At 37.6% G+C, this 27,758-nt stretch overlaps 1 protein-coding gene, 1 long non-coding RNA gene and 1 pseudogene across 17 annotated transcripts in view; all 3 read right to left on the minus strand.

The window, feature by feature from the left end:
• Positions 1-27,758, minus strand: part of MLLT10 (MLLT10 histone lysine methyltransferase DOT1L cofactor) — a 241,101-nt gene that overhangs the window by 118,491 nt on the left and 94,852 nt on the right. For 15 of the 16 annotated variants that reach the window (XM_086714783.1, XM_086714796.1, XM_086714794.1 and 12 more), the window contains 3 exons: positions 10,459-10,562; positions 8,957-9,050; positions 7,007-7,102 (listed from right to left, as the gene is read on the minus strand). In XM_086714783.1, coding sequence (XP_086570909.1) covers positions 7,007-7,102; positions 8,957-9,050; positions 10,459-10,562 — 294 coding nt within the window. The remainder of the gene's footprint in view (positions 1-7,006; positions 7,103-8,956; positions 9,051-10,458; positions 10,563-27,758) is intronic. The other variant, XM_086714788.1, reaches the window with a different exon arrangement.
• On the minus strand, positions 11,607-16,593 carry LOC147579481 (uncharacterized). The gene is made up of 2 exons (XR_015253997.1): positions 13,095-16,593; positions 11,607-12,845 (listed from the first exon to the last, which is right to left on the minus strand). It is a non-coding gene; the product is annotated as an uncharacterized LOC147579481 (long non-coding RNA).
• LOC147579482 (NADH dehydrogenase [ubiquinone] 1 alpha subcomplex subunit 5 pseudogene) lies at positions 16,625-21,639 on the minus strand (annotated as a pseudogene).

The raw sequence follows: 27,758 nt of genomic DNA on the forward strand, positions 1-27,758 counted from the left end.
TGAAAAGTGTCAAATGATGCTTGCATACATAGTGGGTTTCATTACAGGAGAGGAACTTTGGGCTTAGGAAACCCAATTCTGAACAGTAAGCAGGCCTACTGCCAAATACCCCCGAAAAAGATATTATCTCTGTATATTTTCCATGGCTATAAGCAAATCTGCCCTTTGCTCTTGATGACGGTGCCTCCATTTTCCAAGACTGTTCATTACGTAAACAACTCTGAAAAGATAACCTGGAACAAAGGCAGTCAAGGCCTCTATTCATAAGATGTGTACGAATCTGAGAGACCCATGGAGACCTGTCTCGCAATAACTGATGTCAGAACGACCAGTGAAATATTAAACCACTATGATCTATAGTTTCTCCATAACTTTGCGTTGATTCACACTCTTACTTGTTCTTGGACCTCACTGAGTCTTCCAGACCCTTGCTCCAACATTTTGTCCAAATCTATGTGACCCTGTCCCCTAGTTTCACTTCCATCTATTTATCCAACTTGGATCCCATGACTTACTACTTTAAACACTTCTGACAACAACTCACTTGTTCCTTTTCCTTATATTTACACCCAATCTGCATAGCAATATCTCCCTTAGGATTCTGTCCATACCTATTTTCTCTGCTTCATTATCCAGGTGACCAAGTTAAGGATCTAAATGACTCTTTCCTTCCTCCTCCCACAATACAGGAAGACAAAGTATTCTTCTTGTTCACTACTACACCTTAGTATCATGTATTCCTCCGGTTATTGCCCTATTTCCTCCCTCTTATTGACATCCAAGATTCTTTTAAAAGAGTTAAATACTCTATTTACATTTCCTCATATTTACTCTATTCATCTACCAACTTCAATTAGCTTCTCCTCTGACCATTACACTGAGACTGTCTCAAGAACTTCTTCAGCATTAAATCCAAAAGACATATACTTGCTTTATATTAGTTGATCTCTCAAATGCATCTAATTGCTGAGCACTAACTTTCTTAAAATATTCACATACCAGATCTCTCCTAATTTTCTTCCTGTATCTATGGCTACTTCCTTTATAGAATCCTCCCTTCCCCATTACTGATGAAAAACAAGAGAAAGGGAGGGAAGCTCTAATTTACAGAATACCAACTAATTAATGGATATAGAATGAATTATGGAAAATTATTTTCTGTCAAACACTATTTCAGGTAGAAGCATCAATGGATGCTAAAACCTGTAAGTGAAAAATTTAATAGGAAACAGGGTATCTGCCCAATTCTCAAGGTGGAATAGCCAGCCTCCAAGAATATCCCATGATCTTTGCCCATAGGTAGTATCCAAATACACTGAATAGGTTGCTCTGTGTAACCAACAGAATATTGCAAAAATGAAGTGTCTTAAAAGTGGTTAAAATGGCAAATGCTATTTTATATATATTTTACCACCAAAAAAAAAGTTAAAAAAAAAAGTCATTCAACAAGGGGGGTGGGAAGGCAACATGTAACATGCGAGGCTAGGTCACAAAAAACTGCAGCTTTCAGGGTGTCTGGGTGGCTCAGTCAGTTAAGTGTCCGACTTCAGCTCAGGTCATGATCTAGCAGTTCCTGAGTTCAAGCCCCACATCGGGCTCTGTGCTGACAGCTCAGAGCCCGGAGCCTGCTCTGGATTCTGTGTCTCCTCTCTCTGCCCCTCCCCTGCTTGTGCTCACTCGCTCTCTCAAAAATAAACGGTAAAAAAAAAAAAAAAATCTGCAGCTTTCACCTTGCTCTTAGATCACTCACCCTGGGGAAAACTAGGTGCCCTGTCACACAGCACCTAAGCAGCCCTAATGAAATACCCGCGCAGCCAGAAAGTGAGGTTCTTACTCAGCCAGCACCAACGTGCTAGCCATGGGACTAAGCCACCTTGGAAGCACATCCTCCAGCCTGAATCAAGCTTCAAGCTACTGTATTCCTGCCAAAATCCTGACCGCAATCGGATGAGAGACCCTGAGCTAGAAAAACCATAAGTCCAAATTCCAGACCCACAGAAACTGTGAGACAATAAATGTTTATTATAGTAAAGCTACTCAACTTTAGGGAAATTTATTGTGCTGCAATAGGTAACTGATTCAGATTTTGTTATGAGGCGTGGTACACTACCATCACAAAAAACCCTAAGATGGGGGAGTGGCATGGAATTAAGCAATGGGCAAAAGCTAAAAGGACTTTCAGGAGATTATGAGGAAAGACTAATGAATACTGAAGAGACTATTACTTGAAACCTTCTGGCCTTTCAGGAAGGCTGCTATCCAGAGCATAAAACAAAGTGAGAGAAATTTAATTGTATATTAGAGGAAAAGGGGTCCTTGTTATATAGAAGCTGAAAGTTTAACAACATTGTTGCCTGTGGTAACACAGAAAGTAGAAAGTGTATTTAATGAATTGGATGATTTAACTAAGGCGATTTTTTAAGTAGTATGTTGCAAGTGCAATCTGATTTTTTGTTTAAAAAAATAAAGGAATACAGAGATAAACTAAATCAGGAAAGGTTATTTGGTGGTCCTGAAAATTCATATACTATGCAAAAAGCAGACAATATAAAAGTAAAGAATGGCTTCCAGACAAAGATAAACAGTACCACTTTTTCATGAACAACTCAACTATATAAATGGCAATCTATGAGTATCAGTGTATGATGAAGAAAATTAATCAGCTGACTAGAAGTTGAGTATACAAAAATTAATGTCTACATAAAATTGGTAACACACTTTTAAAAGGAAACCAATTTCTGAAGAGTAACAAGGTACTGAAGAGTACTCTCAGAAAACCATTCCAGGAAGAGTAAAACAAGGGTGTGACCATAAAATCCACTGTTAAGATCAAAGCAATGTCTCCAAGAACCTGAAACAGGGCTTCATAGTCATCAAGGTCATGAAAGACAAAGAATTAAGGAAATATTCCAGAAGGAACAGACTGAAAAGCTGAGGAGACATGACAACTAAACGTGATCCTGGATTGGATTCTGACCCAGAAAAAGTTTCCCCTGTCAGTATGGAGGATATCAGTGGGGGAAATTTGAATGGGATGTGCAGATTAGCTAATGGTTCTGTAAAAAATGTTAATTTACTGATTCTGATAATTGTACTATAATCATGTAGGAAATCCCCCTTTTTATTAAAACTACACACTGAGTAGTATACTTAGGCTAAAGGGGTATTACGTTTCTAATTTATTCTCTAGTAATGCAGATAAAGAATATACAGAGTGAAAAAGAGGGACAGCAAAGAGGGGAGGGGAGGGACGACATGATAAAGCTTAAAACGTCAACATTTTGAAAATTTGGGTGAGTGGTACAGAGAAATGTGTAGTATTTTTCAACTTTTCTCAGAGTCTAAAATTATTGCAAAATCAGAAGTCAACAAAATTTTAATCCTTCTGGCTGGCTGCCCAACACCTCAGGATGAAGGATCAAACAAGCATCACTTATAAAATCCTCAGGAACTGCCCTTTTTTGACCAAGTGGTCTCCTGTCACTCTTCAGCCCCACCAAACACACACCCCAGGCATTCTTAACTGCTGTTCCTGAAAAGACCTTGCCCTCTCTTAACTCTTTGCACATGTAGAAGCTTAAAGCTTTAACTTGAGTGGAAGATTTCCAAAAGGAAAGTACACAAAAAAGGAAAGGGGATGACAGGTAGCTCTCAATGCTGAAAACTTTTAAAAAGATACAGAAAAGTAATGACAACTCTGTGAATGAGAGTTTGTCCTCTGAGAGCCACAGAAGTAGCCCAGTTCTCTTCAAAGAAATGAGTATTCCTGCAAAACGGTAAGTCAATATCTGTGGTTCACAAAACACTAACTGCAAACCTACCTCCCACAAACACCCAGCATACACTAACAATATTTACGTTGGCAAAAGCTCCTTTATCTATCGCCAATTGTTAGTAACAGTAAAGTAGAGCAAGTAAGGGGGGTGGAGAACATCCCTCATAGCTACAGTAGGGGACAGAACAATTTTCTAGGAAACCTACATGGAAATGAGCGCATTTCCACATAATACATTGTCACTAATGGTGACTTTGCTGCAAAGTATTGTTAAGTATAATACCACACTTTTAACACATCATGGATTAGTTAACATTAATGAGTAGGGAGAGGATGTGTCTGAGCATCATTTGAACTGCATTATCTCAATGCATTAAATAACCACAGATTTCTAAATAAAGACCCACAAATTAACTTTCAGAAAAAAATCCTTTCTGAAGCTGGGAACCTCACAATACAACCACGTACTGCCATGTCTGATACCCCTTCTCCATTTCCTAGCCTTGGCCCACAATCTCACTTCTGTAAACATAAAAATATTAGGCTTAAAAGAAAATTCTGTTTTATAATGAACATTAATAGTCTTAGAGGGTAGGGGCGCCGGGGTGGCTCAGTCGGTTAAGCATCCGACTTCGGCTCAGGTCATGATCTCGCGGTCCGTGAGTTCGAGCCCCGCATCAGGCTCTGTGCTGACGGCTCAGAGCCTGGAGCCTGTTTCGGATTCTGTGTCTCCCTCTCTCTGACCCTCCCCCGTTCATGCTGTCTCTCCCTGTCTCAAAAATAAACAAACATTAAAGAAAAAAAAAATTAAAAAAAAAAATAGTCTTAGAGGGTATTCTTCTTAAACAATACTTAAAGATACAAACTGTGTAATGACTGAATTAAACCCCTCCTATACATAGTTTCAATTCATTTCAAACACGTACTTTTGTTCCTTTAAAAATACATATATATGCCAACTTTTCCATTTGTATGGAAACTGTCCTTTATTCAAAGTTGTAACTCACTATTAATTTTCCTTTCTCACAGTTAATATCTAACCAGTATTAATATATCTTGGGTCACACATAAATTCTCTGAAAAGCAAAAACTATGCACTTTTTTATGTTCTCATAGTTACATAAAAAGGTAATTTATAAACTGTTGATTTCATTTTCAAATAAGGGATCTGGATAGCACAACAATCAGTATGAAATATTCTTTATGACCACTTAGTTATAACTTAATACAAAATATTTAAAATAGATTTTAAAATATATACCAGTATGAAGGTAGATAAAAAAATTCGAAGGGAGAGTGACTCCAACATACCTCATGAATAAGACCAAAATTCACCTCACAATATACAGTATTCTAAAATCAGAATGGATTGTGAGTGCTACCGTTCAATGCAACATTTTATAACAGGGTAAGAATATACTAGATAAACCTACTAGATATTAAAATCTTAAAAGAGATAAAGAGGGATAGAGGATGACACAGTCTATAACACCCAGTCTTTACAGCTGTATTATCATTTAGCATCATACCATAATAAAAAAAGTCCCTTCCCAAATATTCCCAAGGCAAGCAACCACGTCCAACAATAATAAATGTATACTATGTGTACCTCCTAGCCTTTATAGATTATCAGAAAAACTATTACAAAATAAAATGTAGAAATGATTTTAAGTTTGACAACAAAATCAAGTTATACTAATCTTACATATGCCAAAAACAAAATGCAAATAGTATTCATATACTAATGAAAATACCAACTGCTAAAATTCATAGCTAAACAGTTTGACTAAATACAATGTTGTTAACCTAGTATTCAACTGTAAAAACACTCATAAAATGAAAATCTCATTCCTACAACAAAAAAGATAAATATAGTCATTAGCACTGTATTTATTAAACACTGTACTACATTTAATAACTGACCATTAAAAACAACCATGACGGGCATATATTAGGATAAACATGGTCATACCACAAACACTTCTTTAAACAAGATAATGCTCATGAAATGGCTGAAGAGAAGAGTATCATCAGTAAGACTTCCCTCTTCATAATTTACAATGAGCCCTACCTATATCCCTCATTCGTGGATTAAAATAAGCTTACAAAAAATCTCACAGCGCTTCTTAGTAAAACTGCTAATTAAACCCAATCTGCCATTTTCCCATCAGTAATCCAAACAAGACAGCAAAATAGAACCCTATAATTGTCACTATCACAAAACCACCTCATTAAAGAAATCAAGATGAATATGTATACTTGCTGCCTATAAGGTCTATAAAACATATATATAAACCTAACAAATGCTATAAAGGCAAATACAAAGTTATAATTATTTCACTCATAACTGAAAACCCAAGTTCAAAATTAAAAATTTAAGCTTTAAAAATGTTTACCTTAAAAAAAGACACACACATAAATTCAAATCAAATCTGTTCCCAAATCCTAAGAATTTACAGACATGAAAAGGTTCCAAACTAGTTTATACCAAATGTTTAAGAGTAGTATTACTTTCCAATTGAAGATGTCTTTTTTATCCTCACTTCATTAAAAACAATTCACAGTAGTATCCTTTTCCTATGTTGGCAATATAACCTATGAATGATTCTACTGTACTTATTATTACTTCACTAAAAATTACTCATATCCTATCCTTTAAAATAAATAAAAACGTAAGCAGAAAAAAGGTAAGTCAGAAAAAGACAGATTAGTATCAGGCAAGCTTTTAGTGCTTTATTAAAAGATAAAATATTCTCAAATGATATTACATTTGGCCATTAAAAAAATAATAATAATAAACCATTAGCAGCACCACTGGGGGAGAAAAAGTCAAGAATATACAGAACTTCAAAACTGTTCCATTATAAAGTGAAAAAGATGATGAGATTTTTACTTACATGTGAAATAGTCAGTTAATAATGTATAGCCACAAATGCTGAAGTCACCTAAAGATTTCACAAGATGACCACAGTAACACATGCAAGAAATCTCTCTCATGCTTTCGGTCAAGCTGTATTTCAAATTTTCAGTTGAAACAGGTACATACAAACATATTCACAAATATGGCATTATTTTAAACCTACTCTTTGACTTTATACTCTCAATTAGTCAAAAATTTTCAGTATTTCCATGTCTCAATCCAGCTATCAAGAACTTAATTTTATATAAAAAAGGGAAAAAAAAACTATTAAGTAGATGTGCTACATACATAGCAACAACAAATCCACTTACTTTTTTCTCTTTCTCATGATGTTTATCCTGAGAGTGAGAGGAAGAATCACTTAAACTTTGATCATATGACCTATTAGATCCCCGTTTGCTCTTTTTCTAAAAAAGAAAATATATATACATACATGTATATGTATATAAAAATTTTTTAAATAATCTTTCTGTTAGGCTTAAACCAATTCAAGTGTGCAGTATTTAAAAATGTCTACTGAAGTAAAAACAAAAACAAAAAAACAAAACAAAAAAAAAAACCACCTTGCTATTTCAAACTATATAATCCAGTTTAGACACCATCTATATGCTGTCTATTGCATTATAAAGGAAAATCTAAACCTAAATTCAACATTAATGCCATATTTTTGTACATATATGAAAATGTGTGAAAATAGATTATATTTTCAAATAAGCAGGAGCTTATTTGTCACTTTATCACAAAACCACCTCTTAAAAGAAATCAACTATAATTTTTCATTGTCTTCTTTAAAAAAGAAAAGGAGTTCCAACCAAAATAGAGAATGCCATACTGAGGAAGGATGCCAAGACTAGAAGAAAAGAAAAGAAAATATTTGAAGAGTTACTTTTCTGCCACACTAGAAAAAGCAAGAAGCCTTTATATCTCATACTTTCAGTATTAGGGCATAGTTTTCTAAAAACTTGTCTCTGCAATTCATTAAGAAAAAAATTAAAGGAAATGTCAGCATTAGACCCATGCATTTCTCAAAGCAATAAAAGTATGCACATTTCTGTTTAAAATACTTAAACAATTTCATAATAAAGTATGACAGTGAGAGTTATTTGAGGTATTTAAAACTGGGTGGTACCATAACTAGTTCAAATTAGACAAAAATGACTATGAAAGGCATTCAAATTCTATGCAAATGTAGGTTAAATAATCTTATTAAATTATTAGACTTTTCCTCCCTAACTAGCAAATGGGACAACAACATGTCAATAACTAGCAATGAGAAAATTCAATTTACAGACTCTCATAATCCATTTTCATTATTTCTGAATTTTGATCTATATCATCTTCCATTTAGAAAACTAAGATTCCAAAATGCTTTTAACATCTAGAAAGCAAAATTTTCAATTTTACTATCTCAAAATTACTCTTAAAACACTTCAATATTCTTTGTCCTTAAAATAAAAGTTTTTGATAGCAAGCAATATATTTATACAATCTAAGTATTTTATAGGCATGAACCAGAAGAGAATCATGAGCTGATTTCATGAGTAAGAGGCCCTTACTATTTACCTAAAAGAAAGGAATAAAAAAATAGCCCCATTCACAAGGGAAAGTTAATAAAAATATAAACAAGACATTAAAAACAAAGAAAATTTAAACTTTCGTGTACAAATCTGTCATCATTGAAGACTAAAAAAAATAGACACTTAGGACATTAAATATCGATCCTTCAAAGGAAAACGGACACAATATATGTAACAACTAACCAAATTTTACCAACTCAATCATCTATGCTATTATGTAACAGTAAAAATTGGCAAAAATCTAAAATATTCCCAAAGTTGTATTTAAATACATTTTTCTCAACATCTTCAACCAAGAAGTTACAAAACAGCTTTGTTTCAATTTTACTATCTCCTAGTAAATAAAAATGAAAATAATAGTAATATAGCAAAATAGTAATATAGCAAAAAAGATGACTAACAAGTGAGAAAAATCACCAGAGTTAGATTATAGAGTTCTTTATACATGCTTTTTCTACTAAATGTATCCTAACATTTACTATTAATTAATAGAACTTATTTTATAATATTCATCATTATAAATGAACCAAAGCAAAGCAAAATCTTTAACAATTACTAGATCTTTTACATCCCAGGAGAGACCATGAAATTGCAAACAATTTCACACAAAAATCAAGAGAAAAGCAACAGCTATTATGCCTTTTTTATAAAACAGAATTTTGCAAGTTCAAGATAAATTCTTACCAGCTTGCTAAAATGGTATTTACAGTAGCCACAGTATTGGACATTATCTGCACCATTACCTTCTTCTTCACAAAGTAGTCCAGCAAACTGAGCACTGAAAATAAAAGCCAAAAAATATATATAAAAATATAATACGTATACATTAAATCTCAAACTACAGTTATGTATATATAAATAAATTAAAACTCACTTCCAAGCATGTAAGGTTTGTAATTAAACCTTATACATCTAAGAGTAAAGGGGGCAAATGTAAAGCTTTATTCTTACTGTGATCAAGTACATATTTTTTAAGTTATATTTGTAGCTTATAATAAACTTTTGATCCATCTACCTCTAGTAAGAATGAAGATTTATGTATGTTTTAAACATGCATATATATAAATGTTTAACATTACCAAATAGACATTAAATTGTTTTAAGATACCCCCCACCCATTTTACTTCTTCACTCTATTATCACAGGTACTAACAGAAAGGCCAGGCTTCTAAAGGACTGAAATGACTTGGGATGGGATGTGCCCCATAGATGCAGATTACGTACTGTTACAAGGAAATGCTTCAGTTCACAGAACCATACAGGAGGCAAGATAAACATAAGCTGTGTTTTCCAGTCAAAAACAATAGAAGAAATGGAATCGAATCCTAAAGTTATGATATTCATTTAAAAAAAAACCCACAAAGTGCTAAAGTTTATAATCATTATCTTGTCAATTTGGCCTTCCACTTTTAACATTCCAAAGTTACAGTAGTATTAGCATATATCTTTACCCAAGAAAGAATTTTCATCTTAGAAAAATTAAGTTCATTAATTACAGAATTTATACAACCAAAAGTCTTTTCCATTCCCCAAAATTAATCTAAAATGGACTTCTTAAATGCATACACTAAAAGCTCAGGAAATAAAGCATGTGTCTATACTGGCTGCTAAATATAGACTATTTCCTAAAAGTAACAAGTCCTTGGATTATTCCCAAACTTTAATTTTGAACTGTTGTCTATCATGTTGAATATTTTATTTTAGGATAATTTTTACTCTTGAAATTTTATGCCAAAAAAGGATCTTAAGTAACTTCTTAAGAAGTAGCCACCAGAATACTGAGAATATGATAGTGACTGCTTTCCCCCTCTCCCCCACCTTCAAACATGCAGTGAAGAAACACGATCATTAATTAAAATCCTTACTAATATTGCAGGCACCGCACTAAGTTTACCTACATCAGCTCTTTCAGTCCTAACAACAAATCAAAGGTTAGGTAACAAACACCGATATTTTAAACAAAATGAAACTAAATAAAACATGAGAACCAGAATCCACCTATTGAAAATCTGCTCTGGTAAATTCAATTATTAGAATCATCTTTATTAGAAGAAACTCTAAACACAGAAATCATCCCAATAAAATTTACTGTAAATATTTGAGTACCTAAGCCTTTAATTTACAAGGTATTTCCTTGTACGAAGCACAAGAATTTCGGTTTTGTACAACGACAGAAGCATACTTACCACGTCACGTGGAAAGCCTGCCGACATCCGTGTTTATTACATGTCATGCAAGCACCGGTAGCTGCTTTGCTTTCTCGTCCTTGTTCATCACAAATGTAGCAAGTCTTAGGATAGAAAAAATAAACAAAATTAAGCAAAAACCTTACAAGTGTTTTTATAGCAATGAATCTTAGGGGCACGTGGGTGGCTCAGTCGGTCGAGTGGCCGACTTCAGCTCAGGTCATGATCTCATGGCTTGTGGGTTTGAGCCCCACGTCGGGCTCTGTGCTGACCGCTCAGAGCCTGGAGCCTGCTTTGGATTCTGTCTCTCTCTCTCTCTCTGCCCCTCCCCTGCTTGTTCTCTCTCAAAATAAACATTAAAAAAAAAAAAATGAGTTTTACAATTATCTTCATAAGTCAAGATTAGGTTTACTGTCTAACCTACTTTACTTCAAAACATGAATTCATTTTTTCTGTCAGTAATCTGATTTTCACCAACATGCAGACATAAACAAGGATAGGTAAACAGTACTAGTGGAACTTCACAAAGACCCAGTCTTCCTTAGGCTCAAATACCCTGCACAGCAGCGAGAATCTTCACAGGCACCAAGGCCAGGGGCCAGGACATAGCCTACGACACCTTGGTCTTAAAACTTAGTCACCAATATTCAACTGATTTCTGGGACAAGAGTGTAAAAAAAGATTCGTCTTTTCCTCTGCTGGAAGTAAGCATATCTACGGGAGTTTGACACAAGGAGTTGGGACCTAAGAGATGAAGCATGGTCCTGGATGAGGAGCGAAATTTAGGCCATTTCGTCTCTTCACAAGAATCCTACTTGAGCTGCCATTCAGCCTGCCAACCTGACAGACTGAGCCTGCGGGGAAGACATTTTCGCTAAGGAGGTCAGAGATGCCCCCAGGAGACACTGACCAATAAACACTGCCACCGACTTTGACTTACATCTGGTCCTTTTCCCGGGTAAAAATAGCTGATAAACAGTACCACCTTTTCATGAACAACTCAACTATATAAATGGCAATCTATGAGTATCAGTGTATAATGAAGAAAATTAATCAGCTGACTAGAAGTTGAGTATACAAAAATTAATGTCTACATAAAATCGGTAACACTTTTAAAAGGAAACCAATTTCTGAAGAGTAACAAGGTATAAGCTAGCCAACTTCAGTGGGACCACATATATTTTTAAACTTAGAGAGCTTTCCTCCATTATGCACTGTGGTGCCAGAATAACACAATTCAACAATATTTACAAGAACACAGTTCTCAAAAAAGCCTAGTATCTAGTCAGGTAAGTTAATTTAAACTCCTCTGTTGAAATACAAGGATTCAGACTGAGAAAAATTATTTTTTTAAGATTATTTTATTTTTGGGGGTGCCTGGGTGGCTCAGTCGGTTAAGCATCCAACTTCAGCTCAGGTCATGATCTTGAGGTCCATGGGTTTGAGCCCCTCGTTGGGCTCTGTGCAGACAGCTTGGAGCCTGGAGCCTGCTTCTGATTCTGTCTCCCTCTCTCTGCCCCTCAACTGCTTGTGCTCTCTCTCTCTCTTAAAACTAAATAAACATTAAAAAAATTTTTTAAAAGATTGTTTTATTTTTGAAAGAGAGCACATGGGAGGGGCAGAGAGAGAGGGAGGAAGGGAGGGATGGAGGAAGAGAGAGGGAGAATGGAGGGGGGAAGAGAGAGAGAGAGAGAGAGAGAGAAATATTCCAAGCAGGCTTGGCACTGTTAGGGCGGAGACTGATATGGGGCTCGAACTCACAAACCGTGAGATCATGACCTGAGCCAAAATCAAGAGTCAGACACTTAACCGAGTAACCCACCCAGGTGTCCCTAAAATAATTTTTGTAGGGGCACCTGGGTGGCTCAGTCGGTTAAGCATCCGACTTCGGCTCAGGTCACCATCTCACCATTCGTGGGTTGGGACCCCACATTGGGCTCCTTGCTGACAGCTCAGAGCCTGGAGCCTGCTTCGGATTCTGTGTCTCCCTCTCTCTCTCAAAAATAAAATAAACATTAAAAAATTCTTAATTATTTTATACCTCTAACAAGTAAAATCCCAAGTTACAACAAAACCAAACCAGACACAGTGAATAAGAGCATCTCTATCCGTTCAAATTACAAAAACAAAGTATCAAACAATACAATGGGAAACTGTAACATACATTTTTTTAACCTACAAATGATCAAGAAGATTAAAAAAAGAAAAGACAGAGCAGACTGAAACAGTAACATTTTATATAGCAAAATTCATGGAAAATATGCAAGTGGGCCTTAAAGAATCTCTCAGTTAACTTCCAAAACAGTGAAAAGACACCACCTTTTGACAATTCAATAAAACTAAAAAAAATTATGATGAATATTAAAAAGAGAGAGAGAGAGGGGCGCCTGGGTGGCTCAGTCGGTTAAGCGTCCGACTTCAGCTCGGGTCACGATCTCGCGGTCCGTGAGTTCGAGCCCCGCATCGGGCTCTGGGCTGATGGCTCAGAGCCTGGAGCCTGCTTCCGATTCTGTGTCTCCCTCTCTCTCTGCCCCTCCCCCATTCATGCTCTGTCTCTCTCTGTCTCAAAATTAAATAAACGTTAAAAAAAATTAAAAAAAAAAAAAAAAGAGAGAGAGAGAGAGAGAGAGAAGGACTTCCAGACTCCTGGAATGGTGAAGTGAGAGCTCCATGGATCCCCTCTCCACTTCCAAGATTTGGAGGGCACTGGGGAGAGAGTCTCTGAAAATTATCCTAAAGACATGTAACAAACAGTGGAAAATTTGTTTTTTGAAAAAGTGTACTGAATCTCACTAAGAACAGTGAGAGTCTAGAATTTGAGGCATGATCTGCTCCCATCACCACCCTACCACACACACAGCTTCTTGTGATGGAAATTCCCCTCTGGGTGGGTGTGGCCGAGAAGATAAGGCTCCCTCTCCCCTCGGCTCCTAGTCTGAAGCTATCGTTTTACCCTAGAAGAACCAGTCTCCAGTGACTCTCATCCTACTTACAGCTGGTAGCTCTCACTCATAGAATCCCACCCTAACAACAGGCCACGGGTCCTGAGGCCATTATCATCCCTCCCCCTTTTGCTAGTAGAATGGAAGTTCCATGAGAGGAGGAAATGGGTTGAGAAAACCAGGGGGCTACTATACCCTTTCTTCCTCCCAGCACACTGCTGGAGTACCTGTGTCTCTTCAGGAGAAGCAGAGTGCTATCCCCATCCCCAGTTCCAGAGCAGTAATGTAGAGATTCTCAGAAAGGCACATGGGTATGGAACATCTTCAGAACAAAGAGCCCAACAGCTTTGCCTGAGAGGACTGACTATGTGGAGAAGCTTAAGGACACTGTCAAACAAAAACACCCTGGCAGAGGGGCGCCTGGGTGGCTTAATTGGTTAAGAGTCCAACTTCGGCTCAGGTCATGATCTCACTGCTCACGAGTTCGAGCCCCGAGTCAGGCTCTGTGCTGACAGCTCGGAGACTGGAGCCTGCTTCAGACTCTGTGTCTCCCTCTTTCTCTCTGTCCCTCTACCTCTCTCTCTCTCTCAAAAATAAACATTAAAAATAATCAATCACTCTGGTGGCAAGCAATTAAGACAGGACTGGTAGCTCCAAGGTACTAATAGAAACAAGTAAAACCAGCCTGAAATTTAACAGAGAGAATGAGAGAAAGACAAGAAATCAGGGCCCTCCTAGGATCACATTCATCCCTGGGGGTATAGAAGGCTATGTACATGAACTAAGTTGCACCCACTCAGGAAAAATCCAAGTGGGACTCGAGGCCGATGTAAAAGCATTCCCTAAAGCCACACACAGATCCATCAGCCAATAAGGCTCATAAGGCTTTAGTACAACCTATGACCAAAAACTGGCTGAAAAGTAAGTTACTGTGACCCAGAGGCAACTCCTGCGAATCTAGACTTGAAAATAAAATCACACTCACACGTGATGGTCTGAAAGATTGCATGCATGCTTAAGGCTGCACATGTTCGAGAACAACCGACAGAGAGAACCTCAGATCTCCTTAGAAAATAATCTCTAAATCACATACATATTAAGTGATAAAGGGTGAAAAATGTAACTAGCTAAAGGGGCTTAATTTAAACACAATCTTTGACTAATAAGTGGTTTATGTTGATCCACAGGCAACCCTAAGAAGTCAGGCCTTTTTTTTTTTTCCCCAGGACATTTGAGCAGGGCCACCTGAAGTTACACACTGTTGGGTAAACAGACATAAGAAAATTAGTCCAGCCAAGTCATTAAACAAATAAATGACAAAACAAACAACATGACCCATAAGAAGGAAGGATCATTCTCCAGAGTGACTATATTATCTAAAATGTCCATTTCAACAAAAAATTATAAGACGTGCAAAGAAACAGGTCAGTGTGACCTACACACAAGAATAAAAGTAGACATTAGAAACTGTCTTTGAGGAGGGACCCAGATGTTAGACTTGGAAGACAAAGACTTCAATCAAATGGAAATACTTGAGTTTAAAAAATTCATTAAAGAGGCTCAACAGTAGATTTGAGTTGGCAGTCAGAAAACAATCAACAGACTTAAAAACAGATCAATAAATGGGGCGCCTGGGTGGCTCAGTCGGTTAAGTGGCCAACTTTGGCTCAGGTCATGATCTCTCTCGGTCAGTGAGTTCGAGCCCCACGTCAGGCTCTGTGCTGACAGCTCAGAGCCTGGATCCTGCTTCGGATTCTGTGTCTCCCTCTCCCTCTGCCCCTCCCCCATTCGCGTTCTGTCTCTTGCTGCCTTTCAAAAATGAATAAATATTAAAAAAAAAAAAAATTAAAAAAAAAAACAGATCAATAAAGGTGTGCCTGGCTGGCTGAGGGGAGAGCATGTGACTCTTGATCTTGGGGTCATTAGTTCGAGCCCCATACTGGGTGTACAAATTACTTAAAAATAAACCTAAAAAAAAATATAGATCAATAAAGATTATACAATCTGAAGAAGGGACTTCTTTAGATTATACTACCTGAAGTACAATTTCCAAAAAATGTGGGACACCATTAAGTACACCAGCATACGTATGAGAAAACAAAGAGATGAAAGAAAGGGACAGAAACTGAATCTAAAGAAATAATGGCTGAAAATTTCCCAAATCTGGTTAAAACCAATAATCTACAATTCTAAAAATCTTGATAAACACTAAGAGATCCACACTCAAATTGGTCAAAGCCAAAACACACAAACAAACAAAGATATCTTGAAAGCAACAAGAGAAAAATGGTTCATCACAAGCAAGGAAAACTACAATACAATTAACACCTGAAGTCTCAAAGGAAACAATGGAGGGCAGAAGGCAGCAGGATAAGATATTCAAAAAGCTTAAAGAACAAAACTATCAACCAGGAGTCCAATATCCAGGAAAGCTATATTGCATAAATAAAGATGCAATAAGGACATTCCCAAACAAACAAAAACAGATATTTTGTTGCTCCAATCCTGACTAACAAGAAATACTAAAGGAAGTTCTTTAGGCTAAAATCAAGTGACACTACACAACAATTACAACACACAAACACACACACACACACACACACACACACACACACACACACACACACACACAGTCTAAGAGCTCCAGTCAATTTTACCTCAATAGAGCTGAAATCTTTAAAAAATAAATCTAACAGGCCAATTAATAAACACACATAAAAGGCTCTAACAAAGGTAATTATACAGAAAAAGATAAAAGACAGTATGATTAAATATTTCTCATTCTTCTCTTAATTCAAAAGGCAAAAGCATAAAACAATGCCCATAAATTGTATTGTTGGGCCTATAACAGAGAAATGTAATATATTTCACAATGACAACACAATTAAAGAGGGTGGGAATAAAGATATATTGGAGTAAGAAACACCAGATGGTAACTTGAACCCACATGAAGAAATGAAGAGAAACACAAATGGCAAATGGTATCTAGCAACACACACACACTATATAAATATATCTGTGGTCTTCTTCTCTTAGCTTTAAAAGATAAGGGGAGGCCTCAGTGGCTCACATGATTAAGTGTCCAACTCTAGATTACAGCTCAGGTCATGATCTCATGGTTCATGGGTTCAAGACCCGTGTCAGGCTCTGCACTGTCAGAGCCTGCTTGCAATTCTGTTTTCCTCTCTCTCTCTCTCTCTCTCAAAATAAATAAACATTTTTTTTAATGTGTATTTTAAAAAAGACTATACAGAGCAATCATTATGTTTTAATTTGAGAAAGAGACTCAGAGCACACAAGCAGGGGAGGGGCAGGGGCAGGAAGAAGGGAGAAATGAGAGGGAGAGGGAAAGGGGGAGGGGGAGGGAGAGAATGAATATGAATATGAATATGAATATGAATATGAATATGAATATCCCAAGCAAGCTCTACACTCAGCATGGAACCCGAACGGGGACTTGATCCCACAATCCTGGGATTATGACCTGGGCTGAAATCAAGAGTCAGACACTCAACTGACCAAGCCACCCGGGTGCCCTAACAGAGCAATAATTTTAACAATATATTATTGTTTGTAGTTTATACAAACATAATATCTCTACTAATAATAGCACAAAAAGGGGAAAGGAATGGAGACATATAGGAATGAATTTTCTATATCTTACTGGAGTTAAGTAGATTCTGATAAGATAAATATTGCAAACCCTAGAGCAACCACTAAGAAAATAACCCCAAAAAATATAATTTAAAAATCATGAAAGGAATGAAAAAGGTACACTAGAAAATATCCACTTAAGGTAAAAGAAGGTACTATAAAAGAAAAAGAGAGGACCAAAGCAGCCATAAGACAATGCAAACAAAAAGTAAAATGGCGGGCATAAAACCAACCATATTAATGATAGCATTGAATATGAATGTATTCCAATCAAAAGGCAGAGATTAATAGACCAGATTAAAAAAAAGAAAGTTCCATACACTGTCTGCAAGAGGAATACTTTAGATTTGATAGTACAAGTAAGTTAAAAAGATTAAAAAAAAAAAAAAAGATATAGTACGCAAAGAGCAAGTATCAGATGGCTGGAGTAGCTATCATTATATCGGACAAAAACAAAAAACAAAAAGAAAAAAATAGACTCTTGAAACAAAACATTACTAAAGATAAAGAGGAATATTTTATAACGATAACAGTCAATCCATCAGGAAGATACAATTATAAGCGTAAATGTGTGTATATACATGTACATATACAGAGAGAGAGGGAGAACAAGAGAGCCCCAAGACACATGAATCAAAGTAGAAAAAAGTAATTTGATTATTTTATTTTTTTAAATGACTTGGGCTGAAACCAAGAGTCGGATGCTCAACCAACTGAGCCATACTAGCACCCTAATATTTTGATTATTTTTAAATATTAGCTATTAGATTAAGAAGAAAATATGCAAAATAACTGAGGATTATTGAAAAATTGTTCCCAAACAAAATCATATCTAAATAAAATGTGAAGTATGTGAATAAAGCTATACTCAAGAGGCAAATTCATAGCCTAAAAAGTTTTCCGTTTTAGAAAATATTTTAACCGAACTATTTATTTTTTTAGTATGACAGAACATTTAATTACATCAGTTTCCCATCAATACACTAGTCATTTAATGATGATTACATAGGCCATTTCCACTGGTTGGCAGGAGGCTCTTCCACTAAAGGCTCCAATGGTTTTCATTATATCATTTTTCCTGCCAGACTTAATTCATTTTCAGCTTGAAGAGTCACCTCTTCCAGTTGCCCACCCTGAAGTTGGTCTAACTGCTTAACATCTGATTCCACTGTAACCATACACATACAAACACATTTGTAATCTGTTCTGTATATTTCCTATATGCTGCATTTTTAGGAATTTGCTCAAGAACATCAAGAATCTTTGTGTCCAATATTCTTAACCTCTCGTGTGGACTCTCACATACAGCCAATCCCACAAGGCCAGGGGTCTTCTTCAGCAAATCTGCCATGACAGTGCCAGTAGGCTCGGGACACACAGCCCTTTGAACCTAATTTTTTAAATTAAAGAAACAGGCCTCATATCAAAAGGATTCTGGGGCCAAATTCCAACCCCACCTAAGAAGTAGCTGAAAGCATCACTCCAAATATAACTTGAACAAGCCAGTTAAACTACAAAAATACAGCTCTTCTTGTAACTGAAAGATGTGCTGTTGTGAGGCAACCAAGTAGCCTGAAATCCAAGAGATGACATATTCTCCCCCCAACTTCCTAAGAAGCACAAAATGTTCAGACTCTCCACCACTGATACAGCAAGAAAGGGAAGACATGGAGAAAGACATGCATGTAAGAAGAAATCAGCTAAAATTTTAATACATTGTTGTTAAAGGCTGATTGAGGGCTAATATGATACTGCAGAACCACTAGAACCACTGATAAAAGAGTTCTCACTCACTCACAGGCTCTACTACATGAACTTTTATGAGGGGTTCACGGGGAAGACTGATACCAAGGAGACAAAACCACCAGAAAAAATCTCCCTTGAGGTTCAGGCATGAAGAAGAGGATCAGACTCTACTGATGGTAAGATATGAAATCCTACCTCTCACCCAAACACTCCTTTCAAAAGCATTTGGGGGACTGGAGCAAGCCCTGTCACATCCAAGACATGGGTAAGGCCCACCATGACTAGGAATACAAAGGAAAAACTCTTTACACCTAGGCAAGGGGCAGGAAAAATTCTCAAACCCAAATTCCCAACCCTGTTAGTAATAAAATTAAGAGGTCTTCTAGTGCTGGGGGTAGAAGCAGAAAGTTCTCTTCCTCACAAGTCTTTCCAAAGACACAAATATAAGTCTGCCATGGTGAGGAGGAAAGGAACGGTGAAACTGTGAGGCCCAGACATACAGGGCCTACCAAAGAGAGAGGGTGGACCAAAACAACAGAGAAATCCCAAGCCCAAAACATCAAATAACAAACAACGGCAATCTAACACTAAAGGAGAAGAAACAAAAGCATACCAGGAAGAAACTTAGCGTGTCTGACTCAATATTGTTTCTATTTCCCTTGCTGCCATGACCTAAAACAGAAACTTCTGCTTAGCCCTGCACATAGGAATGTTACAGCTAAGATTTGAAAAAAACTGCTTTTTAAAATCCAAAATCTACCTCACCCGAGGAGACAGAGGAGATAAGGAAGTACATAAATGACTATGCTGTGTTTAAGATTTACAGGAACAACATGACCAGATTCCTATACACAACAACAAACTGACCAAGAACAATGAAGTTACCTGACCTTCCTTGATGTCTACAGGTATCAGTCGCCTTTGACTCCAACTCCCTCCTACTTTCCCCCTCTTCTTAACATAAAAGAAGCTCAAATCTCTAGCTGAGGAACTGGCTCTTTGGGACAATAGTCTGCCATCTCTTTGGTCTGCTGGCGTTCAGTATCAAGTCTCTTCTCTACATCCACATCTTGCCTCTTCACTCACTGGCCTGTCACACAGCAAGCAGAACAAACTTGGGACTTAAAAATGTGGTAAAGAAACCACCCTCTGTGGCACTGGTGAACAGATACAGCTAAACGCTGGGGGTGGAACACAAACACTGTGAAAGCAAAGAACCTAATACTCCAGGGCTCCTGGGTGGCTCAGTCAGTTAAGCATCTGATTCTTGATTTCACCTCAGGTCATGCTCTCGCAGTTCATGAGTTCGAGTCCCTTAGGGTGAGCCCCACTTTGGGTGAACCCCGCTTCTCTCTCTCCCTCCCTCCCCTCCAAAAAAAACCCCTAATACTCTGGCCTTCCACCTAAACTTATAGTATCATTAGAAGACGACCAAGGGGCAAGGCCACCCCAATGGGCTCAGAGGACAGAGCATCAAGCCACGCAGAATTATTCTCAATCTTAGAACCTAAAAACTGTCCTGTTGAGTTACAAACCTGCTTTGCTTTAGTCCAGTAACCCCTTTTTGCCTTCTAACTTCTCCCTTTTAAAATGGGACTATCTATACTACACCTATCCTACCACTGTATCTTAGAAGCAGACACCTTTCCTATATTTCACAGGGTCACAGATGGAAAGGAATTTTGCCTCAGGATTGACCATACCCAGAATTTCACCCACATCTGATTTACATGATTCAGAATGAGATTTGGAACAATCTCATTGAGATTATTAATACTTAGATAAAATTCTGAATTTAAGAGTTGATGCTAGAATCAATTAACTTTGAGAAATCACAGGATGAAATAAAAGTATTTTGCACGTGGTAAGAACATGAAGGCAGGAAGATTACTATGTGTTGAACTGTGTCCCTGAAAAAAGGTATGTGAAGTCCTAATAACCCCAGTAACTCAGAATGTGACCTTATTTGGAAAAAGGGTCACTGCAGATATAATTAGTTAAGATGAGGTCACACTGGGGTAGGACAGGCCTCTAACTGAATATGACTGGTCCTTATAAGAAGATGGCCACTTGAGGACACAGAGGCAATGAAAGAACAGTGGGGTCAAAAAGCAGAGACTGGGGTGATAAATCCATAATCCAACGAATGCCAAGGATTTCCTGTCACCACAACAGGCTGGAAGACAGGCACAGAACTGATGCTCCCTCACAATTCTCAGGAGGAACCAATGCCAATAACTTAATTTCAGACTTCTAGCTTCCATAACTGTGAGAGAATGAACTTCTGTTGTTTTAAGCCACCCAATTTGTGGTACTTTCTTAAGGCAGCCCTAGGAAACCAATAACAGAGGCTGTATGAAAAACTGGCTAGGAGTTGGTTATGTTTTGCAGTTGGGTGATGAACTAGGAGGGATGGGAAGTAGTTTCATTCTATTATTATTTTCTACATATGACAATTTCCAAACCAAATACTTATATTGTTATAATATGTAGAATAAAAACGAAAACTTCATGTAAGCATAATTTAAAAAGTTAGAAAACATTAGAATAATAAAATTAGACATAAAGCCTAAAACTGTTCTTTATTATTAGGCACAAAACAGATCCATCAAGAGCTTAGATAAAGGTAAAAACCCCAATGAAATGTTTATGTGAAGAAAACCCAAAAGAAATGAGGTGACACAAAAAGTATTCAACACATTCAAAAAAGTAAATTAATTTGTAAAGAAAGCATCAAAATTATTTTATACTGTTATAAAGATCTATATGCCCCCAGTATCACACAGCACACCGATTTAGTAGCCTACTTTGAAACCAGACTTTTTGCAGCTAAGATATATTGCTTTGTTACCTCATCCTTGTGGAGGAGAGGAGGTAGATACAAAAGGTACCTGGCTTATCCCCTAAAAAAAAAAAAAAAAAAAAAAAAAGGTCACATGCTGTGTTAACTGGGGATTTGGGTAGTCACAATTTCAAAGCAGGCCAATGCTTTGAACTTTCAAAGGGAAAAACAAATCAGACCCATCATGGATTTAAAAAAATGGCAAACTGTATTCTACAACTTTGTACCTAGAGAAAAATCCCCCCCAGCAATAGTAACCTGATGACAATCAGAACTTGTTGCTAGGCACTCTACTTCTCTTTGACACTATTTCATGGTTTCCTATTACCTGGCGCTGCTGACATTACCGTTGGGTGATGAAATCTCATTATTCTAATTTCAGACCCAAATGTATCCTTATCATTTTCTTCTTAGATGTCTTGTTTTTTCCTGTATCTGGCATCTCTGATCATCTTATTACTCCTTGTAATTATAAATATGTACATGATATTTATATGATCCTGTAAAATAAAACTTCAAGTTTTCCTTCTCTTAAAATACTACTATAAGCTATGGGTCTCCCAACTTACATGACCTCCCCATTTCCATCCTCTCTCTTTGAACCTGCATATTCTACTGTCACCTTGCCATTTCCCTTTCTAACAATAAATTTTAACTTGCACTGAATATAATTTGGTCTAATAAAAATATTTCTGACAGAATAGAAGCCTGATCCAGCAGTAGGGAAGATAACCATGAAAAAGCCTCCATGCTGCAGGATGGATGAAGGCAGAGACCAGTCTGCTATAGTACGATACAATACGATATGACGCGATACGATACAATATAATATCAGTTTTTCCATAGCTGTGGAAAAAATACTGTCAACATATCCAGATATGCAATTCAACCATTCTTTCCTTCATGAAAAAAGAATGGACCATGTGAGTACTCTTGCACAAAAGACATTCACTTCTGACGATCCTTACATATTTTAATTTCAACGTTTTGGTTTTTAGTTTCCCTCTTAACAGACAGTCTTTGACAATGAGCAAAGTCATTTTCATCCTACATGTAACTTTGAAAACTGCAAGAGAAGTTGTATCACTTTGCCTTATAGGTCTCACAACATGCAGAAAATAATTAGATTTTAACCACCTATGGAGAAAGAGCCAGAGTAAAGGGTTACTCTGTCCATTTTCTGGAGCTTGCTGAATGATTTTGTAAATGTGATGTGTACCTTCCTTAGTCCCAGGTAGCTGCTCTGTGCCCAAGTGTAGAGATTAGTGTATAAAACAAGAGTAACAGGGGCGCCTGGGTGGCTCAGTCGGTTAAGCGGCCGACTTCGGCTCAGGTCACGATCTCGCGGTTCGTGAGTTCGAGCCCCGCGTCGGGCTCTGGGCTGATGGCTCAGAGCCTGGAGCCTGCTTCCGATTCTGTGTCTCCCTCTCTCTCTGCCCCTCCCCCGTTCATGCTCTGTCTCTCCCTGTCTCAAAAATAAATAAAACGTTAAAAAAAAAAAAAATTTTTTTTAAACAAGAGTAATACTGTTAATTGGTGCATACTCTATACAGCTGACCCTTGAACAACAAGGGGACTAGAAGCATCGATGATCCCCCATGCAGGTGCAGGTATAACTTCTGACTCCCCAAAAACTTAACTACTAACAGCCTACTGTTGACCAGAAGCCTTACCAATAACATAAAGAGCAGATTAACACATATTTTGCATGGCGTACGTATTACATACTGTATTCTTATAATAAAGTAAGCCAGATGAAAAGTGTTATTTAAAAAAATCATAAGAAGGGGGGCCTGGGTGGCTCAGCAGGTTAAGCATCTAACTTCGGCTCAGGTCGTGATCTCATGGCTGGTGAGTTCAAGCCCTGCATCAGGCTCTGTGCTGACAGTTTAGCCTGGAGCCGGCTTTGGATTCTGTGTCTTCCTCTCTCTCTCTTCCCCTTCCACACTTGTGCTTTCTCTCTCAAAATATGAATAAACATTAAAAAAAAAAACTTTTTTCAAAAACTCACAAGAGAAAATACATTTAGGTGCTGTACCGTACCATGCTGATCGGACGAAGTCTGCATGTAAGTGGACCTGCAGAGTTCACACCTGTGTTACTCAAGGATCGGCTCTAACCCTATATACCTTAATTACTTTGCAAAGATCCCATTTTTAATGACCTTGTTTACTGCCACCCCAAAAAAAACTACAAGGTGCAACTGCGTATCTATGAATATTTTATGGCACCAAAATGAAGACAAAGTGAAAAAAATACTTGTGGTATATACAAACAAAAATTTGTTATCACTATTTAAAGAGGTCATAACTTTAGAGGCTCCTGGGCAGCTCAGTGGGTTAAGTGTCCGACTCTGGGTTTCACTCAGGTCATGATCTCACAGTTCTTGAGTTTGAGCCCCACATCAGGCTCTGTGCTGACAGTGCAGACCCTGCTTGAGATTCTTCCTCTCCCTCTCTCTCTGCCCCTCCCCAGCGCACACTGTCTCTGTCTCTCTCAAAATAAGTAAACCTAAAAAAAATAAAAAGAGTACATAACTTTAGAATGCCTAACAGTTTAAGAGCTAAATGGGCAAAAACAGACACAAAAAGAAATATTATTCTGACAACCTGACAAGTAATCAAAAATTCAAATAACTGGATATCATTTATTATCAAACTGGCAAATGTAGAATATGATTTTAAAAATGAATACAGACAATGGTGTGGTAAAAATGGCATTTTCATAAATTATTAGCTATATAAATGTGGAAAACAAACAGGCAATCTTATCAGAACCTTACAAACAGGTATAATCTATAACACAGTAATTCTAACTCTAGAGTTCTAGCCAAAGGAAATCAATCTAAACACAGAATAAAAGGGTTGGTGAAGCAAGATTCTTGTCATGCTTTAAATTACAACAGAAAAATAGCCAGGTAATGTGGGAATGGTTAGGAAAATTATGACATAAACATCGAGTCATCCAGGGGCACCTGGGTGGCTCAGTTGGTTAAGCATCCAACTTCGACTCAGGTCATGATCTCACAGTTCATGGGTTTGAGCCCCACATCGGGCTCTGTGCTGACAGCTCAGAGCCTGGAGCCTGCTTCAGATTCTGTCTCTCCCTCTCTCTCTCTGCCCCTACCCCGCTCACGCTCTGTCTCTCAAAAATAATAAACATTAAAGAAAAAAAGAAAAAAAAAGTCATCCAAAGAGCCAAGAATAAAATCTGTATATTTGGCATTATTATAACTCATACTTACAGATTTTTTAAATGCCAAATATTTAAAAATGTTTATACATTTAAAATGTATTATTTTTAAATACATCAATTATTAAATCAATCATTTAATTATTTATTATTCAAGGTAATCTAAAATTTGGTAATCCTATGACAGGGAAGCAGAGAATTTGAGTATCAAGAAGTATTCTTATAATCCTTCAGAAAGTATATGTAAAACATTTTGTTATAATTCAGATGTATATTACTCTGTAGAAAGAATTCTTACATTTTATCAGAATCCCGAAGACCCAAAAAATGTAAAGAAGCACTAGTTTAGAAAAATCAGACATGCCTTCAAAGTGTCTTCCTGGACACCTGGTACACTTTGCTAAGATTTACTATTTTAAAATCAAGCAACTCAGGGGCATCTGGGTGGCTCAGTTGGTCAAGCATCCAACTCTTGATTTCGACTTAGGTCATGATCTCACAGTAAGTGAGCCTCACATCCAGCTCGTGCTGACAGTGCAGAGCCTGATTGGGATTCTCTCTCTGCCCCCTCCCCTGCTCTCTCTCTGAAAAAAAAATAAACTAAAAAACAAAAGTTAGAAACAAACAAACAAACAACTCAAAGAGATCAGTTTACTCAGTTTTATTCAGCATGATTCCATGCTGTCATAGAGTATACTAACAGTTTATGCCGTAATTCCATATGCTAGTGTTATATAATGAAAAAAAACATCCCAACATACAATTGTCCCTGGATCTGTTTTTTACGAAGTCATCAGGTGACCTTAAATCATCTCTTTTTAAACCTGGTCAAAACTCCTTTCTTTTTTAAAATTTATTTATTTATTTGGGGAGGGGGTGTTATTTGGGGAGGAAGGGGGGGGAGAAGAGAGACAGAGAGAGAGAGAGAGAGAGAGAGAGAGAGAGAGAGAGAGAGAATGAATGCCAAGCAGGTTCTGCGCTGTGAGCAAGACAGGGGGCTCAATTCCACAGACCTGAGAGATCATCACCTGAGGTGAAACCAAGAGTCATATGTATAAATTAAATGACTGAGCCACCCAGGCCCTCCGGCCAAAAACTCCTTTGTGAACTCCTTTTGAAAAAAAAAGACAGAAATTCTCAAGAAGGTTATGCAGAACACTACACTATTTTATAAAATTAAAGAATTAGCATATGCAATTTGGCACAGGTACATCAGGAACAGTTTATAGGCTTTTTTACCTAGTTGTTTAAATAGAATATTTACGAGGGGCGCCTGGGTGGTGCAGTCGGTTAAGCGTCCGACTTCAGCCAGGTCACGATCTCGCGGTCCGGGAGTTCGAGCCCTGCGTCAGGCTCTGGGCTGATGGCTCAGAGCCTGGAGCCTGCTTCCGATTCTGTGTCTCCCTCTCTCTCTGCCCCTCCCCCGTTCATGCTCTGTCTCTCTCTGTCCCAAAAATAAATAAACGTTGAAAAAAAAATTTTTTTTTTAAATAGAATATTTACGAGACATGAAGGTAAACAAGAGCACCTAAACTCCGGCGTCTTTTGTAGAAACTAACTGTGCTCAATTGTTTTTAATTTTTTATTATTATTTTTCTTTTTTAAGTTTATTTTTGAGAGAGCAAGAGAGACAGAGACACCACACATGAGCAGTAGAGGGGCGGGGGGGGGGGGAGGGAGGGAGGGAGGGGGAGAGAGAGAGAACCCCAACAGCCTCCATGTTGATAGTGTGGAGCCTGAAGGGGTTCAATCAAAAAACCATGAGATTGTGATCTGAGCCAAAATCAAGAGTCCAATGCTCAACTGACTGAGCCAAGTGCTCCTATTATTTTTCTTATTTTAGAGAGAGACAAGGTGTGAGAGTGGGGGAAAGGGACAGAGGGGAAGACAGAAGGAGAGAAAGAAGAGAGAGAGGAAGAGAGAGAGAAGAAGAGAAGAGGAGAGGAGAGGAGAGGAGAGGAGAGGAGAGGAGAGGAGAGGAGAGGAGAGGAGAGGAGAGGAGAAGAGAAGAGAAGAGAAGAGAAGAGAAGAGAAGAGAAGAGAAGAGAAGAGAAGAGAAGAGAAGAGAAGAGAAGAGAAGAGAAGAGAATCTTAAGCAGGCTCCACACCCAGCATGGTGCCAGATGCCACCAATGCTGGGATTCACAACCTGAGCCAGTATCAAGAGTTGGACACTCAACCGACTGAGCCACCCAGGCTAATGATGGAATGGTAACTAGGCATCTATGTTTTTCTAGGTGAAAATGGCTTCGAAGCCCAAGTACCTAGACCATACTTACTCTGTTAAAAATTTAGAACTTGGACACTGAGTCAAGTTACCTGTAGGAAACTCAGATAAAATGAGACACGGAATTAGGAGATGATGTGGAAACAAGAACAGACCACAGACAGAAAAGAGACCGTAGGACCCTCACCACAGTTGGAATGGATGGTAGTCAGCCTGTGACTTTCTAGTTCCAGGTCCAACTCCCCACATATGTTGCAGGAATACCTACTGTACTGGCCTTACAGCCAACCCTATTTGTACTTTAGCTAGTTTCAGTCAATTTAATTTCTGACTAGGATAAAGTTTTTGATCTTAACTCTAACCCTGTTATCATTTATTTTCCTATGAATAAACCAAATTTCTCAAGTATGACTTGCCTTGCTTTAAACTACTGCCTAGCAATGTAATTTCCCTTTAAGTACAGATGTTAACAGAATCTTATCCTAGCAGATTATACCACAGAAGCATCTATCATCTAGGAGTGCCCAAGACACCAAACAAACATGAAAAAAACCTGATACTGGCAATCTGTATGTTGGTGAGATTATTAAGTTTACTTCCATGAACAATTTTAACTTAGCCACTGTCTACTGGCATTTCCAGTTTAGACTGGACTGCTGCCTTGAAAAGAGGAGGGAAGAAATAACGGTGAAAGAAA

The sequence above is a fragment of the Puma concolor genome, chromosome B4 (genome assembly GCF_028749965.1).
Source record: "Puma concolor isolate L17-30 chromosome B4, mPumCon1.1.hap2, whole genome shotgun sequence".
NCBI lineage: Eukaryota > Metazoa > Chordata > Mammalia > Carnivora > Felidae > Puma > Puma concolor.